This window comes from Salvelinus alpinus, chromosome 3 (genome assembly GCF_045679555.1).
Source record: "Salvelinus alpinus chromosome 3, SLU_Salpinus.1, whole genome shotgun sequence".
In the NCBI taxonomy this organism is placed as follows: domain Eukaryota; kingdom Metazoa; phylum Chordata; class Actinopteri; order Salmoniformes; family Salmonidae; genus Salvelinus; species Salvelinus alpinus.
Genome location: NC_092088.1, coordinates 105,532,277 through 105,551,297, shown reverse-complemented (window position 1 = coordinate 105,551,297; position 19,021 = coordinate 105,532,277). Strand labels below are relative to the sequence as shown.

General features: G+C 44.0%; 1 protein-coding gene across 2 annotated transcripts in view; it reads right to left on the bottom strand.

The window, feature by feature from the left end:
• Positions 1–1,704: 1,704 nt before the first annotated feature.
• The window catches only part of LOC139571657 (formin-2-like), a 222,217-nt gene continuing 204,900 nt past the window's right edge, over positions 1,705–19,021 (bottom strand). For both annotated transcript variants that reach the window (XM_071394730.1, XM_071394731.1), the window contains 2 exons: positions 5,079–5,160; positions 1,705–4,951 (listed from right to left, as the gene is read on the bottom strand). In XM_071394730.1, coding sequence (XP_071250831.1) covers positions 4,925–4,951; positions 5,079–5,160 — 109 coding nt within the window. In that variant the 3' untranslated portion in view covers positions 1,705–4,924. The remainder of the gene's footprint in view (positions 4,952–5,078; positions 5,161–19,021) is intronic.

Here is a 19,021-nt window from a genome sequence, read left to right as displayed (position 1 = left end):
GTGTTAGTAGAAGGTCCTACTGCATCAACAGCCTACCGGGGGTTCCACAGAGGGTAGGAGGTTGTTGAATAGAGACTGACTGGGTTAGTAGAAGGTCCTACTGCATCAACAGCCTACCTGGGGTTCCACAGATGGTAGGAGGTTGTTGGAGAGACTGACTGGGTTAGTAGAAGGTCCTACTGCATCAACAGCCTACCGGGGGTTCCACAGAGGGTAGGAGGTTGGAGAGACTGACTGGGTTAGTAGAAGGTCCTACTGCATCAACAGCCTACCGGGGGTTCCACAGAGGGTAGGAGGTTGGAGAGACTGACTGGGTTAGTAGACCTACTGCATCAACAGCCTACCTGGGGTTCCACAGAGGGTAGGAGGTTGTTGATAGAGACTGACTGGGTTAGTAGAAGGGCCTACTGCATCAACAGCCTACCTGGGGTTCCACAGAGGGTAGGAGGTTGTTGGAGAGACTGACTGGGTTAGTAGAAGGTCCTACTGCATCAACAGCCTACCGGGGGTTCCACAGAGGGTAGGAGGTTGTTGAATAGAGACTGACTGGGTTAGTAGAAGGTCCTACTGCATCAACAGCCTACCGGGGGTTCCACAGAGGGTAGGAGGTTGGAGAGACTGACTGGGTTAGTAGAAGGTCCTACTGCATCAACAGCCTACCTGGGGTTCCACAGAGGGTAGGAGGTTGTTGGAGAGACTGACTGGGTTAGTAGAAGGTCCTACTGCATCAACAGCCTACCGGGGGTTCCACAGAGGGTAGGAGGTTGGAGAGACTGACTGGGTTAGTAGAAGGTCCTACTGCATCAACAGCCTACCTGGGGTTCCACAGAGGGTAGGAGGTTGGAGAGACTGACTGGGTTAGTAGAAGGTCCTACTGCATCAACAGCCTACCGGGGGTTCCACAGAGGGTAGGAGGTTGTTGGATAGAGACTGACTGGGTTAGTAGAAGGTCCTACTGCATCAACAGCCTACCTGGGGTTCCACAGAGGGTAGGAGGTTGGGAGAGACTGACTGGGTTAGTAGTAGACCTACTGCATCAACAGCCTACCGGGGGTTCCACAGAGGGTAGGAGGTTGTTGGAGAGACTGACTGGGTTAGTAGTAGACCTACTGCATCAACAGCCTACCGGGGGTTCCACAGAGGGTAGGAGGTTGTTGGAGAGACTGACTGGGTTAGTAGTAGACCTACTGCATCAACAGCCTACCGGGGGTTCCACAGAGGGTAGGAGGTTGTTGGAGAGACTGACTGGGTTAGTAGTAGACCTACTGCATCAACAGCCTACCGGGGGTTCCACAGAGGGTAGGAGGTTGGAGAGACTGACTGGGTTAGTAGAAGGTCCTACTGCATCAACAGCCTACCTGGGGTTCCACAAGCAACATATCATTCTGTACAAATAAATATCACATTATTATTCGATTTAGAGAGATTATATCACTACAATGTTACATTACAATAACATTTATATTTACATAAATTAATAAATGATATACTAAATCTATACCGGAGTTGAAACAAGTTTATCTTGATTGTTTTTTTTGTGTGTTTTCATTGTGTTTTGTTTTGTCAGAATTGTGAAAAGTTAAGATAAAAGTTACAGCATCAACAACACCACTCAGTGTGAAGCCTCGTATTACGTACGTACAGGACACGTTTCTGATTATAACGCCTTCAAAAGAGAATCAACTTGCAAACCACAAAAACAGCTGAATTTATTCATTTTTATTGTAGATAAATGACATTGCTGCTCCCAGAAACAAGCAGAGATCCAGTGAGATACTAACAACATTTTACAATAATAAACCTTATCCAACAACTCCAGGATGATAATTTAACATGCTGGGGGGACAGAAAATAAAATCTTTACAAAAATATGTTACATAAAGAATACAATACTACTTTACATTGATAAAAGCATTTTAAATATATTATTTTTTAGTAATCGAGTCAATTATTTGAATGCACTTTTTCAATGTAAATGAACATTCCTTTAGGACTGTTCACTGTCTTTACATTAACAAATGTGTATCAAACCAACACACTACATTTCCCATAACCCTCTCTGTCCTCACATTAGAAATGTCTTCTTACCGAACCCACATGGCATCACTTCAGATCAGTGAAAAGGGAATAACTTATACATTTACAGTTTTTACAACAGAATTGTCGTTTATTTTCTCCTCGATAAGAGTAGAAATATGTCTTTGAAGTGATGTTTTTTTTGTGAAGTGAGTAAAACATGCCAGAAGTCTATTCTACAGCTGGTCTTCTAGACCGAGTGAACAGGGATCAGATGAGAGCTTCAGTGGGTGAACCTCTCTACTGGTCAGGAAGGATACAGAGAGCTCTTCTCTGCCGTGGGTGAACCTCTCTACTGGTCAGGAAGGATACAGAGAGCTCTTCTCTGCCGTGGGTGAACCTCTCTACTGGTCAGGAAGGATACAGAGAGCTCTTCTCTTCAGTGGGTGAACCTCTCTACTGGTCAGGAAGGATACAGAGAGCTCTTCTCTGCCGTGGGTGAATCGCTCTACTGGTCAGGAAGGATACAGAGAGCTCTTCTCTTCAGTGGGTGAACCTCTCTACTGGTCAGGAAGGATACAGAGAGCTCTTCTCTGCCATGGGTGAACCTCTCTACTGGTCAGGAAGGATACAGAGAGCTCTTCTCTGCCGTGGGTGAACCGCTCTACTGGTCAGGAAGGATACAGAGAGCTCTTCTCTGCCGTGGGTGAACCTCTCTACTGGTCAGGAAGGATACAGAGAGCTCTTCTCTGCCGGACACAATCTAAGTTGAGCTCAACGTTGGCTGTATGCCAAACGGCTCCCTATATAGACCACTACTATGGGCCCTAATCCAAAGTAAGGTACTAAATAGGGAATAGGGAGCAGTTTGGGACACAGACCCATTATTCAAGGTTATTATGTTGCTGTGAGAACACCCAGCTGATCCATTATTGACTTGGACTGAAGAACGTGGGTAACACTCCTTCGTTTTTTTACCCCCCCCCCCCCCCTCCCTCCAATACCACGTTTCATTTCAAATACGTGTTGAGAACATTCAGGTGACTGGTTGCTGCCATCCGTTTGGGATTAAAAAGGGTGAATGACTCTCTATGAGATCAACGGCCTAAAACCCCAATAACACCGAACATCAACGTGTTGATGGTACCGTGACCTGTCTGTCAGAGGCTGCATCCCAAATAGAACACTATATAGTGCATAGGTCCTGGTCAAAAGTAGTGCACTATATAGGGAATAGGGTGCATGGGCCCTGATCAACAGTAGTATACTATATAGGGAATAGGGTGCATGAACCCTGTTCAACAGTAGTGCACTATATAGGGAATAGGGTGCATGGGCCCTGTTCAACAGTAGTGTACTATATAGGGAATAGGGTGCATGGGCCCTGTTCAACAGTAGTGTACTATGTAGGGAATAGGGTGCATGGGCCCTGTTCAACAGTAGTGCACTATATAGGGAATAGGGTGCATGGGCCCTGTTCAACAGTAGTGTACTATATAGGGAATAGGGTGCATGGGCCCTGTTCAACAGTAGTGTACTATAATAGGGAATAGGGTGCATGGGCCCTGATCAACAGTAGTGTACTATATAGGGAATAGGGAGCCATTTGGGATGAATCCTGGACAACGGCTGTGTTCGTTTTCCTTCTGCTGTGTTCCTCTTCACACGTCTCCTCTCTCACAGTCCAATGAGGTTGTGTTTTAATATACAATCACTGTTTCAGCCTAATACACATTTATATTGCTTTGGAAAACACACATCTCGTCATGGGTATACAGTAAGCTTGAATAGGCAACATGTTTGGCATTTCAGGTCAGTACTGTAGGGGGGTAGGACTGTGGAGAAGGTGGCTCCAGGTATCTCTACAGTAGGGGGTAGGACTGTGGAGAAGATGGCTCCAGGTACCTCTACAGTAGGGGGTAGGACTGTGGAGAAGGTGGCTCCAGGTATCTCTACAGTAGGGGGTAGGACTGTGGAGAAGATGGCTCCAGGTATCTCTACAGTAGGGGGTAGGACTGTGGAGAAGATGGCTCCAGGTACCTCTACAGTAGGGGGTAGGACTGTAGAGAAGATGGCTCCAGGTACCTCTACAGTAGGTGGTAGGACTGTGGAGAAGATGGCTCCAGGTATCTCTACAGTAGGGGGTAGGACTGTGGAGAAGGTGGCTCCAGGTACCTCTACAGTAGGGGGTAGGACTGTGGAGAAGGTGGCTCCAGGTATCTCTACAGTAGGGGGTAGGACTGTGGAGAAGATGGCTCCAGGTATCTCTACAGTAGGGGGTAGGACTGTGGAGAAGGTGGCTCCAGGTATCTCTACAGTAGGGGGTAGGACTGTGGAGAAGATGGCTCCAGGTATCTCTACAGTAGGGGGTAGGACTGTGGAGAAGGTGGCTCCAGGTATCTCTACAGTAGGGGGTAGGACTGTGGAGAAGGTGAGTCCAGGTACCTCTACAGTAGGTATCCTTTAGTATGTCCCTGTGGAAGACATCCTATATAGTTCTGGTATAATGACATCCTCTGACCTCTGACCCCATGGTGTTTCCCTCTTCTTTCTGATTGGATGTTGATGTGTGTGTGTCTGACGAGCTAATAACAGAAGCCTGCAGAGTCGGTCCCATAGAGCAGGCAGGAGGACGGGAGACGGACAGACTGACAGCTGCTTGGAGTCAAAAATAAAAGTAGTATCTTATGTCCCACATGGCACCCTATACCCTATGTAGTGCACTACTTTAGACCAGAGCCCTATGTGCCCTATGGACCCTGGTCTAAAGTAGTGCCCTACATAGGGAATAGTGTGTCATTTGGTTCTCGTTCTAAAGCCTAAGTGATTCATCGGTAGTAGTACATGCAGTCCGACTTGGTTGTTCCTCGTCTCTCTCGCTCCACAGTAAAATAGACGTCCACCAATCTTAAATCTTCATGCCCAGCTTGGCTTTCTGGGGGAAAAAAAGCAATAAGTTAAATTGTCAGAAAAGCTTTCTTCAGGTTTTAACGGTGAGTAAGAATCACATCAACGTCATCGTATATAAAGTGGCAAATTATATTGTGAGGTTGATCACTTACGATTCCCGAGGCATGCTTGGGTTTGACACTGTAGGTCGCCTTCTCCTTGGCTTGTCTGAAGCACTCCTCTGCCTTCTTCAGTCTGTATCGCAGAAACACAACGTCACACAGCAGTCAAACGACGCAGTCAGCTACCGTTTACATCTGGGTCAGATATACATCTGGGTCATCTGGGTCAACTTCTCTGTTTAAACTCCAGAAAAGTTTAAACAAATATTACAAAAATGTTATGGATTAAAAAAAATATATATATTAAGGAATATCTTCTCAATCCAAACTTACAACCAACTGATTGCAGCACTACCACAAAAATGGAGGCGACAAGTGGAGAAGGGAGAAGGTAGGGAACTTGTTTGCCTGCTATATATTAAAGATACAAATTGGCTGAAAGGAACTGTGATGGAAAAGGAAATGGCATAAATAGAGAAATATACCAGTTTCATCTGAGGACACCGTACAGGATGCAAAATAAATGGGAGATTTTGATGTATCAATTCCATGGCAGATGGTTTATGAACAGGTACAAAAAAACTACACTTGATTCAACACTTAGTTTTTCTATTTAAATAATTATATAAATTCTTGCCACCAATAGAATGCTATATATATATATATATATATGGGGCATACAACAATCTCAGCTCTGTAGATTTTGCTGCGAAGAGACATAATCAACAGATCATTTATTCTGGTATTGTCTCTATGTAGCTTGTTTCTGGTCACAGGTTCAGGAACGGTTAAAAAAGAATCACAACATGCACTTAAAATTAACCTTACAAATAGCAGTGTTGGGTGATATGGAAAACACTAGTCAGTCAATAAATAATATAATAATACTGGTAGGAAAGGTTTTTATCTTTAGCTCACAATCTGTTGATAATATAGGATTAGAAAGGTTAAAAATGTATGTAAAACATCACAGCACAATGGAAAAATATCTGGCACAAGGAAACCAAACGAGGTCTATGGTGATAGGTGGGATGGGCTGAGGGGTGGGATTAAAGAGCTGAGGTCTATGGTGATAGGTGGGATGGGCTGAGAGTGGCTGAGGGGTGGGATTAAAGAGCTGAGGTCTATGGTGATAGGTGGGATGGGCTGAGAGTGGCTGAGGGGTGGGATTAAAGAGCTGAGGTCTATGGTGATAGGTGGGACGGGCTGAGAGTGGCTGAGGGGTGGGATTAAAGAGCTGATGTTCTGTAATGATTTGTTATGTGACTGCGTTATATAAAAGTACCATGTATGTAACATGTATGTATATGTAGCAGAAAAGCTTTAAAAAAACAAAGACATCTGTCCTCCAAAGAGGGGGGGTGGGGGGGTTAATAATGAAGAAACAAGCCCTGGCAGGGCTGCAGGGTTTCTACTGTGGAGGACTGATGGAGTCAACCTGGCCTAGTAATATTCTCACAATATTCAGTCAAACTGACACAACAGGATATGATGAAACTGAACTGCTCCTCCAGTGTGCAGGAGAGAAGGAACAGAGACACAGAGAGACACAGAGAGACACAGAGAGACACAGAGAGACACAGAGAGCGGCAAGGAGAGAGTGAGAGAAAGAATATCCTCTTCTTGACAGATTTTAATTGTAGCCAGATGTTAAAGCTCTGTGGTCGGAAGTTCTTAACTCTGACAGCCTGACACCCTCTCTACCCAGCACCTGTCCACAAGCCCCATGCTTTCCTTCGCTAAGTACTGGAGGGGGATCACCATCCTGCCACCCAAACAGATTTATTTACCAGATAACACTCTGACACCTTCTCCAACTAGAGGAGAGGAAGGGGAGGGAGGAGAGGGAAGGAGAGAGGAGGGGAAGGAGAGAGGAGGGGAGGGGAAAGAGAGAGGAGGGATTAGGAGGGGAAGGAGAGAGGAGCGATTAGGAGGGGAAGGAGAGAGGAGGATGACTATCCTGCCACCAAAACAGACTTATTTACCAGATAACACTCTGACACCTTCAACTAGAGGAGAGGAAGGGGAGGGAGGAGAGGGAAGGGGAGGGAGGAGAGGGAAGGAGAGAGGAGGGGAGGGGAAAGAGAGAGGAGGGATTAGGAGGGGAAGGAGAGAGGAGCGATTAGGAGGGGAAGGAGAGAGGAGGATGACTATCCTGCCACCAAAACAGACTTATTTACCAGATAACACTCTGACACCTTCAACTAGAGGAGAGGAAGGGGAGGGAGGAGGGATTAGGAGGGAGGAGAGGGAAGGAGAGAGGAGGGATTAGGAGAGAGGAGGAGGGGAAGGGGAGGGAGGAGGAGGGGAGGGAGGAGGAGGGGAGGGGAGGGAGGAGGAGGGGAAGGGGAGGGAGGAGGAGGGGAAGGGGAGGGAGGAGGGATTAGGAGGGAGGAGGGATTAGGAGAGAGGAAGAAGGGAAGTAGAGAGGAGGGATTAGGAGGGGAAGGAGAGAGGAGCGATTAGGAGGGGAAGGAGAGAGGAGCGATTAGGAGGGTGAAGGAGAGAGGAGCGATTAGGAGGGGAAGGAGAGAGGAGGATGACTATCCTGCCACCAAAAAAAGACTTATTTACCAGGCAACACTCCACTCTGACACCTTCTCCCTCTAGAGGAGAGGAAGGGAAGGAGAGAGGGAGGGGAAGGAGAGAGGAAGGGGAGAGGGAGGCAGAGGGAGAGGAAAGGAGGAATGCTGTGCATTTCATGTCTAATTTCCTTGACCTCCAAACCATCCACAGAACCAGTGTCTCCAGGACCATAAATGGACATGTGTTGTTGTAATGAGACTCGCTTTATGAGGGCTGGCTGCCACACCAGAGGACAGTAGTGATCAGGGAAGTGAGTGTTGGTGTTTACGTATACACGGTGATAAAAGACAACTGATCTGATATATACAGAATATCATCCAAGAGGCAGAACAATGTAATAACATAAACCCTGAAACAGAGTGTGGAACATGGCTGATTAAGTAGGGCGAATATTCATATACGTAGACATGTCCTTCTGTCCCCTGGGAGGAACCTTCCTAATCTAGACATGTCCTTCTGTCCCCTGGGAGAAACCTTCCTAATCTAGACATGTCCTTCTGTCCCCTGGGAGAAACCTTCCTAACCTAGACATGTCCTTCTGTCCCCTGGGAGAAACCTTCCTAACCTAGACATGTCCTTCTGTCCCCTGGGAGAAACCTTCTAATCTAGACATGTCCTTCTGTCCCCTGGGAGAAACCTTCCTAATCTAGACATGTCCTTCTGTCCCCTGGGAGAAACCTTCCTAATCTAGACATGTCCTTCTGTCCCCTGGGAGAAACCTTCCTAACCTAGACATGTCCTTCTGTCCCCTGGGAGGAACCTAATCTAGACATGTTCTTCTGTCCCCTGGGAGAAACCTTCCTAACCTAGACATGTCCTTCTGTCCCCTGGGAGGAACCTAATCTAGACATGTGCTTCTGTCCCCTGGGAGAAACCTTCCTAATCTAGACATGTCTTTCTGTCCCCTGGGAGAAACCTTACAAACCTAGACATGTCCTTCTGTCCCCTGGGAGAAACCTTCCTAACCTAGACATGTCCTTCTGTCCCCTGGGAGAAACCTTCCTAACCTAGACATGTCCTTCTGTCCCCTGGGAGAAACCTTCATAACCTAGACATGTCCTTCTGTCCCCTGGGAGAAACCTTCCTAACCTAGACATGTCCTTCTGTCCCCTGGGAGAAACCTTCCTAACCTAGACATGTCCTTCTGTCCCCTGGGAGAAACCTAATCTAGTTATGTCCTTCTGTCCCCTGGGAGAAACCTTCCTAACCTAGACATGTCCTTCTGTCCCCTGGGAGAAACCTTCCTAACCTAGGCATGTCCTTCTGTCCCCTGGGAGAAACCTTTCTAACCTAGACATGTCCTTCTGTCCCATGGGAGAAACCTTCCTAATCTAGACATGTCCTTCTGTCCCATGGGAGAAACCTTCCTAACCTAGACATGTCCTTCTGTCCCATGGGAGAAACCTTCCTAACCTAGACATGTCCTTCTGTCCCCTGGGAGAAACCTTCCTAATCTAGACATGTCCTTCTGTCCCATGGGAGAAACCTTCCTAAACTAGACATGTCCTTCTGTCCCCTGGGAGAAACCTAATCTAGACATGTCCTTCTGTCCCCTGGGAGAAACCTTCCTAACCTAGACATGTCCTTCTGTCCCCTGGGAGAAACCTTCCTAATCTAGACATGTCCTTCTGTCCCCTGGGAGACACCTTCCTAATCTAGACATGTCCTTCTGTCCCCTGGGAGAAACCTTCCTAACCTAGACATGTCCTTCTGTCCCCTGGGAGAAACCTTCCTAATCTAGACATGTCCTTCTGTCCCCTGGGAGGAACCTTCCTAATCTAGACATGTCCTTCTGTCCCCTGGGAGAAACCTTCCTAACCTAGACATGTCCTTCTGTCCCCTGGGAGAAACCTTCCTAATCTAGACATGTCCTTCTGTCCCCTGGGAGAAACCTTCCTAACCTAGACATGTCCTTCTGTCCCCTGGGAGAAACCTACCTAACCTAGACATGTCCTTCTGTCCCCTGGGAGAAACCTTCCTAATCTAGACATGTCCTTCTGTCCCCTGGGAGAAACCTTCCTAACCTAGACATGTCCTTCTGTCCCCTGGGAGAAACCTTCCTAATCTAGACATGTCCTTCTGTCCCCTGGGAGAAACCTTCCTAACCTAGACATGTCCTTCTGTCCCCTGGGAGAAACCTTCCTAATCTAGACATGTCCTTCTGTCCCCTGGGAGAAACCTTCCTAATCTAGACATGTCCTTCTGTCCCCTGGGAGAAACCTTCCTAATCTAGACATGTCTTTCTGTCCCCTGGGAGAAACCTTCCTAATCTAGACATGTCCTTCTGTCCCCTGGGAGAAACCTTCCTAATCTAGACATGTCCTTCTGTCCCCTGGGAGAAACCTTCCTAACCTAGACATGTCCTTCTGTCCCCTGGGAGAAACCTTCCTAACCTAGACATGTCCTTCTGTCCCCTGGGAGAAACCTTCCTAACCTAGACATGTCCTTCTGTCCCCTGGGAGAAACCTTCCTAACCTAGACATGTCCTTCTGTCCCCTGGGAGAAACCTTCCTAATCTAGACATGTCCTTCTGTCCCCTGGGAGAAACCTTCCTAATCTAGACATGTCCTTCTGTCCCCTGGGAGAAACCTTCCTAATCTAGACATGTCCTTCTGTCCCCTGGGAGAAACCTTCCAGGGGACAGAAGGATAATGTCGTACAGTTTTGGTAAAATTATTTTTTATTGAAAATCTTATTTAATGATTTCATATATTGGACATGAGAGGGCCAGAGATACACTATTTATTATTTTATTTAACCAGGTAGGCCAGTTGAGAACAAGTTCTCATTTACAACTGCGACCTGGCCAAGATAAAGCAAAGCAGTGCGACACAAAAAACAACAACACAGTGTTACAGATAAACAAGTTTACAGTCAAGCTTACTACATGACTGGGATGATGGTGTTGATGTGTGACATGACGTTCAAAGCATTTCACGGTGACAGATGTGGGTGCTACAGGACGACAGTCATTTAGGCAGGTTGCCTTGGAGTTCTTTGGAACAGGGAAAATGGTGGTCTGCTTGAAACATGTTGGGATTACAGACTGGAACAAGGAGATGTTGAAAATGTTAGTGAAGACACTTTCCAGCTGGTCTGAAAAACGACCCCTGGTATTCCGTCTGGCCCAGCGGCCTTACGAGTCTCACACAAGTCGGCCACGGTGAGTCAATGTAGGCAGAGAGGGCAGCCTCTGGTTAATGCACTACAGGGGGTCAGAAGTGTTACCTATTAGAACGCCGTACAGGGGTCAGAAGTGTTACCTATTAGAACGCCGTACAGGGGTCAGAAGTGTTACCTATTAGAATGCAGTACAGGGGTCAGAAGTGTTACCTATTAGAATGCAGTACAGGGGTCAGAAGTGTTACCTATTAGAATGCAGTACAGGGGTCAGAAGTGTTACCTATTAGAATGCAGTACAGGGGGTCAGAAGTGTTACCTATTAGAATGCAGTACAGGGGTCAGAAGTGTTACCTATTAGAATGCAGTACAGGGGTCAGAAGTGTTACCTATTAGAATGCAGTACAGGGGTCAGAAGTGTTACCTATTAGAATGCAGTACAGGGGTCAGAAGTGTTACCTATTAGAATGCAGTACAGGGGTCAGAAGTGTTACCTATTAGAATGCAGTACAGGGGTCAGAAGTGTTACCTATTAGAATGCAGTACAGGGGTCAGAAGTGTTACCTATTAGAATGCAGTACAGGGGTCAGAAGTGTTACCTATTAGAATGCAGTACAGGGGTCAGAAGTGTTACCTATTAGAATGCAGTACAGGGGTCAGAAGTGTTACCTATTAGAATGCAGTACAGGGGTCAGAAGTGTTACCTATTAGAATGCAGTACAGGGGTCAGAAGTGTTACCTATTAGAATGCAGTACAGGGGTCAGAAGTGTTACCTACTAGAATGCAGTACAGGGGTCAGAAGTGTTACCTATTAGAATGCAGTACAGGGGTCAGAAGTGTTACCTATTAGAATGCAGTACAGGGGTCAGAAGTGTTACCTATTAGAATGCAGTATAGGGGTCAGAAGTGTTACCTATTAGAATGCAGTATAGGGGTCAGAAGTGTTACCTACTAGAATGCAGTACAGGGGTCAGAAGTGTTACCTATTAGAATGCAGTACCGGGGTCAGAAGTGGCCTCTGCAATTGTGGGAAAACAGACCGTTAATTTGCCTGAACAAACCTTGCAACCCAATGGGAACAAGATGATGTGACCGACTCCTGATGTTTTCTTAACAAACCACTTCCCGCCTCTCCAGGTTAATGCCCTGAAACCATGAGACCAACATCTGTACTTCTCTCACAGGGCACCGCGGTGTCATACACACACACACACACACACACCAACTTTTGTACTGCTGAGCAGTGCCGGGACATTCTCTATGCATTCAGGGTAACCTGAAACTAGACATTATCGTACCAGATCCAGACAGAGACGATACATTATCGTACCAGATCCAGACAGAGACGATACATTATCGTACCAGATCCAGACAGAGAGAGAGAAACTAGACATTATCGTACCAGATCCAGACAGAGAGAGAGAAACTAGACATTATCGTACCAGATCCAGACAGAGACGATACATTATCGTACCAGATCCAGACAGAGAGAGAGAAACGATACATTATCGTACCAGATCCAGACAGCGAGAGAGAGAAACTAGACATTATCATACCAGATCCAGACAGACAGCGAGAGAGAGAAACCAGACATTATTGTACCAGATCCAGACAGAGAGAGAGAGAGAGAGAAACTAGACATTATCGTACCAGATCCAGACAGAGAGAGAGAGAGAGAGAAACTAGACATTATCGTACCAGATCCAGACAGAGAGAGAGAGAGAGAAACTAGACATTATCGTACCAGATCCAGACAGAGAGAGAGAGAGAGAAACTAGACATTATCGTACCAGATCCAGACAGAGAGAGAGAGAGAGAGAAACTAGACATTATCGTACCAGATCCAGACAGAGACACAGAGAGAGAAACTAGACATTATCGTACCAGATCCAGACAGAGAGAGAGAGAGAAACTAGACATTATCCTACCAGATCCAGACAGAGAGAGAGAAACTAGACATTATCGTACCAGATCCAGACAGAGAGAGAAACCAGACATTATCGTACCAGATCCAGAGAGAGAAACCAGACATTATCGTACCAGCTACAGAGAAACAAGACATTATCGTACCAGATCCAGACAGAGAGAGAGAAACTAGACATTATCGTACCAGATCCAGACAGAGAGAGAGAGAGAAACTAGACATTATCGTACCAGATCCAGACAGAGAGAGAGAGAGAAACTAGACATTATCGTACCAGATCCAGACAGAGAGAGAAACTAGACATTATCGTACCAGATCCAGACAGAGAGAGAGAAACTAGACATTATCGTACCAGATCCAGACAGAGAGAGAGAGAGAGAGAAACTAGACATTATCGTACCAGATCCAGACAGAGAGAGAGAGAGAGAGAAACTAGACATTATCGTACCAGATCCAGACAGAGAGAGAGAGAGAGAGAGAAACTAGACATTATCGTACCAGATCCAGACAGAGAGAGAGAGAGAGAGAAACTAGACATTATCGTACCAGATCCAGACAGAGAGAGAGAGAGAGAGAGAAACTAGACATTATCGTACCAGATCCAGACAGAGAGAGAGAGAGAGAGAGAAACTAGACATTATCGTACCAGATCCAGACAGAGAGAGAGAGAGAGAGAGAAACTAGACATTATCGTACCAGATCCAGACAGAGAGAGAGAGAGAGAGAGAAACTAGACATTATCGTACCAGATCCAGACAGAGAGAGAGAGAGAGAGAGAAACTAGACATTATCGTACCAGATCCAGACAGAGAGAGAGAGAGAGAAACTAGACATTATCGTACCAGATCCAGACAGAGAGAGAGAGAGAAACTAGACATTATCGTACCAGATCCAGACAGAGAGAGAGAGAGAAACTAGACATTATCCTACCAGATCCAGACAGAGAGAGAGAAACCAGACATTATCGTACCAGATCCAGAGAAACCAGATATTATCGTACCAGATCCAGACAGAGAGAGAGAAACTAGACATTATCGTACCAGATCCAGACAGAGAGAGAGAGAGAAACTAGACATTATCGTACCAGATCCAGACAGAGAGAGAGAGAGAAACTAGACATTATCGTACCAGATCCAGACAGAGAGAGAAACTAGACATTATCGTACCAGATCCAGACAGAGAGAGAGAGAGAAACTAGACATTATCGTACCAGATCCAGACAGAGAGAAAGAAACTAGACATTATCGTACCAGATCCAGACAGAGAGAGAAACTAGACATTATCGTACCAGATCCAGACAGAGAGAGAGAAACGATACATTATCGTACCAGATCCAGCCAGAAACGATACATTATCGTACCAGATCAAGACAGCGAGACACTGTACATTATCGTACCAGATCCAGAAACAGAGAGAGAAACTAGACATTATCGTACCAGATCCAGAAACAGAGAGAGAGAAACTAGACATTATCGTACCAGATCCAGACAGAGAGAGAGAAACTAGACATTATCGTACCAGATCCAGACAGAGAGAGAGAAACTAGACATTATCGTACCAGATCCAGACAGAGAGAGAGAAACCAGACATTATCGTACCAGATCCAGACAGAGAGAGAAACTAGACATTATCGTACCAGATCCAGACAGAGAGAAACCAGACATTATCGTACCAGATCCAGAGAGAGAGAGAGAAACGATACATTATCGTACCAGATCCAGACAGAGAAACGATACATTATCGTACCAGATCCAGACAGAGAGAAGCAACATGTGTGTTTGTGTGTGTGATCCCTGGTCCTTTAGTGGTTGGTGGTTTGTAATGTATAATGTATCAAACAGTACCCCTCATCTCTGCTCAGGGGTCCGGGGGTCATTTCTACTTTGTTCACTCTGTATTATCAGGAAACCTCATCGAACAACTGGAAGTTAACAGGACCAGTCTAGGCTGTGTCCCAAACGGCACCCTACTCCCTAAGGGCACTTGGTCAAAAGTAGTGCACTATATAGGGAATAGAGTGTCATTTGGGACACAACCTTAGTAGTCTTTTTAATATTGGGGTTGAATACAGATGTGTGGTTCAGTGACTGCTTTTTGAATGTATTTTAATGAGACAGATATAATCTGATATTAAACATATGGGGCAGGTTATGGGACATCACGGTTCAACCATGGGGTGTAACAGAGATGGAATACTAATGGGACAGAATAGGACACGGACACACACACACACACACACACCCCAAGACCACTGCAAAGGCAATACTGTCTCTGTTAGACCCCTGACTAATATAAAACAACACCTCCTGTCTGTTAGACCACTGACTAATATAAAACAATACCTCCTGTCTGTTAGACCACTGACTAATATAAAACAATACCTCCTGTTAGACCACTGACTAATATAAAACAATACCTCCTGCCTGTTAGACCACTGACTAATATAAAACAATACCTCCTGTCTGTTAGACCACTGACTAATATAAAACAATACCTCCTGTCTCTGTTAGACCACTGACTAATATAAAACAATACCTCCTGTCTGTTAGACCACTGACTAATATAAAACAATACCTCCTGTTAGACCACTGACTAATATAAAACAATACCTCCTGTCTCTGTTAGACCACTGACTAATATAAAACAATACCTCCTGCCTGTTAGACCACTGATTAATATAAAACAATACCTCCTGCCTGTTAGACCACTGACTAATATAAAACAATACCTCCTGCCTGTTAGACCACTGATTAATATAAAACAATACCTCCTGCCTGTTAGACCACTGACTAATATAAAACAATACCTCCTGTCAGAGCACTGACTAATATAAACAATACCTCCTGTCTGTTAGACCACTGACTAATATAAAACAATACCTCCTGTCTGTTAGACCACTGACTAATATAAAACAATACCTCCTGTTAGACCACTGACTAATATAAAACAATACCTCCTGCCTGTTAGACCACTGACTAATATAAAACAATACCTCCTGTCTGTTAGACCCCTGACTAATATAAAACAATACCTCCTGTTAGACCACTGACTAATATAAAACAATACCTCCTGTCTGTTAGACCCCTGACTAATATAAAACAATACCTCCTGTCTGTTAGACCACTGACTAATATAAAACAATACCTCCTGTCTGTTAGACCACTGACTAATATAAAACAATACCTCCTGTTAGACCACTGACTAATATAAAACAATACCTCCTGCCTGTTAGACCACTGACTAATATAAAACAATACCTCCTGTCTGTTAGACCCCTGACTAATATAAAACAATACCTCCTGTTAGACCCCTGACTAATATAAAACAATACCTCCTGTCTGTTAGACCACTGACTAATATAAAACAATACCGCCTGCCTGTTAGACCACTGACTAATATAAAACAATACCTCCTGTTAGACCCCTGACTAATATAAAACAATACCTCCTGTCTGTTAGACCACTGACTAATATAAAACAATACCTCCTGTTAGACCACTGACTAATATAAAACAATACCTCCTGTCTGTTAGACCACAGACTAATATAAAACAATACCTCCTGTCTGTTAGACCACTGACTAATATAAAACAATACCTCCTGTCTGTTAGACCACTGACTAATATAAAACAATACCTCCTGTCTGTTAGACCACTGACTAATATAAAACAATACCTCCTGTCTGTTAGACCACTGACTAATATAAAACAATACCTCCTGTTAGACCACTGACTAATATAAAACAATACCTCCTGTCTGTTAGACCACTGACTAATATAAAACAATACCTCCTGTCTGTTAGACCACTGACTAATATAAAACAATACCTCCTGTTAGACCACTGACTAATATAAAACAATACCTCCTGTTAGACCCCTGACTAATATAAAACAATACCTCCTGTTAGACCCCCGACTAATATAAAACAATACCTCCTGTCTGTTAGACCACTGACTAATAAAAAACAATACCTCCTGTTAGACCACTGACTAATATAAAACAATACCTCCTGTCTGTTAGACCACTGACTAATATAAAACAATACCTCCTGTTAGACCCCTGACTAATATTAAACAATACCTCCTGTCTCTGTTAGACCCCTGACTAATATAAAACAATACCTCCTGTCTGTTAGACCACTGACTAATATAAAACAATACCTCCTGTCTCTGTTAGACCACTGACTAATATAAAACAATACCTCCTGTCTCTGTTAGACCCCTGACTAATATAAAACAATACCTCCTGTCTGTTAGACCACTGACTAATATAAAACAATACCTCCTGTCTATTAGACCACTGACTAATATAAAACAATACCTCCTGTCTGTTAGACCACTGACTAATATAAAACAATACCTCCTGTTAGACCACTGACTAATATAAAACAATACCTCCTGTTAGACCACTGACTAATATAAAACAATACCTCCTGTCTGTTAGACCACTGACTAATATAAAACAATACCTCCTGTTAGACCACTGACTAATATAAAACAATACCTCCTGTTAGACCCCTGACTAATATAAAACAATACCTCCTGTCTCTGTTAGACCCCTGACTAATATAAAACAATACCTCCTGTCTGTTAGACCACTGACTAATATAAAACAATACCTCCTGTCTCTGTTAGACCCCTGACTAATATAAAACAATACCTCCTGTCTGTTAGACCACTGACTAATATAAAACAATACCTCCTGTTAGACCACTGACTAATATAAAACAATACCTCCTGTTAGACCCCTGACTAATATAAAACAATACCTCCTGTCTCTGTTAGACCCCTGACTAATATAAAACAATACCTCCTGTCTGTTAGACCACTGACTAAAATAAAACAATACCTCCTGTCTGTTAGACCCCTGACTAATATAAAACAATACCTCCTGTTAGAACCCTGACTAATATAAAACAATACCTCCTGTTAGACCACTGACTAATATAAAACAATACCTCCTGTTAGACCCCTGACTAATATAAAACAATACCTCCTGTCTGTTAGACCACTGACTAATATAAAACAATACCTCCTGTCTGTTAGACCGCTGACTAATATAAAACAATACCTCCTGTTAGACCCCTGACTAATATAAAACAATACCTCCTGTCTGTTAGACCACTGACTAATATAAAACAATACCTCCTGTCTCTGTTAGACCCCTGACTAATATAAAACAATACCTCCTGTCTGTTAGACCACTGACTAATATAAAACAATACCTCCTGTTAGACCACTGACTAATATAAAACAATACCTCCTGTTAGACCCCTGACTAATATAAAACAATACCTCCTGTCTCTGTTAGACCCCTGACTAATATAAAACAATACCTCCTGTTAGAACCCTGACTAATATAAAACAATACCTCCTGTTAGACCACTGACTAATATAAAACAATACCTCCTGTTAGACCCCTGACTAATATAAAACAATACCTCCTGTCTGTTAGACCACTGACTAATATAAAACAATACCTCCTGTCTGTTAGACCGCTGACTAATATAAAACAATACCTCCTGTTAGACCCCTGACTAATATAAAACAATACCTCCTGTCTCTGTTAGACCCCTGACTAATATAAAACAATACCTCCTGTCTGTTAGACCCCTGACTAATATAAAACAATACCTCCTGTTAGAACCCTGACTAATATAAAACAATACCTCCTGTTAGACCACTGACTAATATAAAACAATACCTCCTGTTAGACCCCTGACTAATATAAAACAATACCTCCTGTCTGTTAGACCACTGACTAATATAAAACAATACCTCCTGTCTGTTAGACCGCTGACTAATATAAAACAATACCTCCTGTTAGACCCCTGACTAATATAAAACAATACCTCCTGTCTCTGTTAGACCCCTGACTAATATAAAACAATACCTCCTGTCTGTTAGACCCCTGACTAATATAAAACAATACCTCCTGTTAGAACCCTGACTAATATAAAACAATACCTCCTGTTAGACCACTGACTAATATAAAACAATACCTCCTGTTAGACCCCTGACTAATATAAAACAATACCTCCTGTTAGACCACTGACTAATATAAAACAATACCTCCTGTCTGTTAGACCACTGACTAATATAAAACAATACCTCCTGTCTGTTAGACCACTGACTAATATAAAACAATACCTCCTGTCTGTTAGACCACTGACTAATATAAAACAATACCTCCTGTTAGACCACTGACTAATATAAAACAATACCTCCTGTCTGTTAGACCACTGACTAATATAAAACAATACCTCCTGTCAGACCGCTGACTAATATAAAACAATACCTCCTGTCTCTGTTAGACCCCTGACTAATATAAAACAATACCTCCTGTCTGTTAGACCACTGACTAA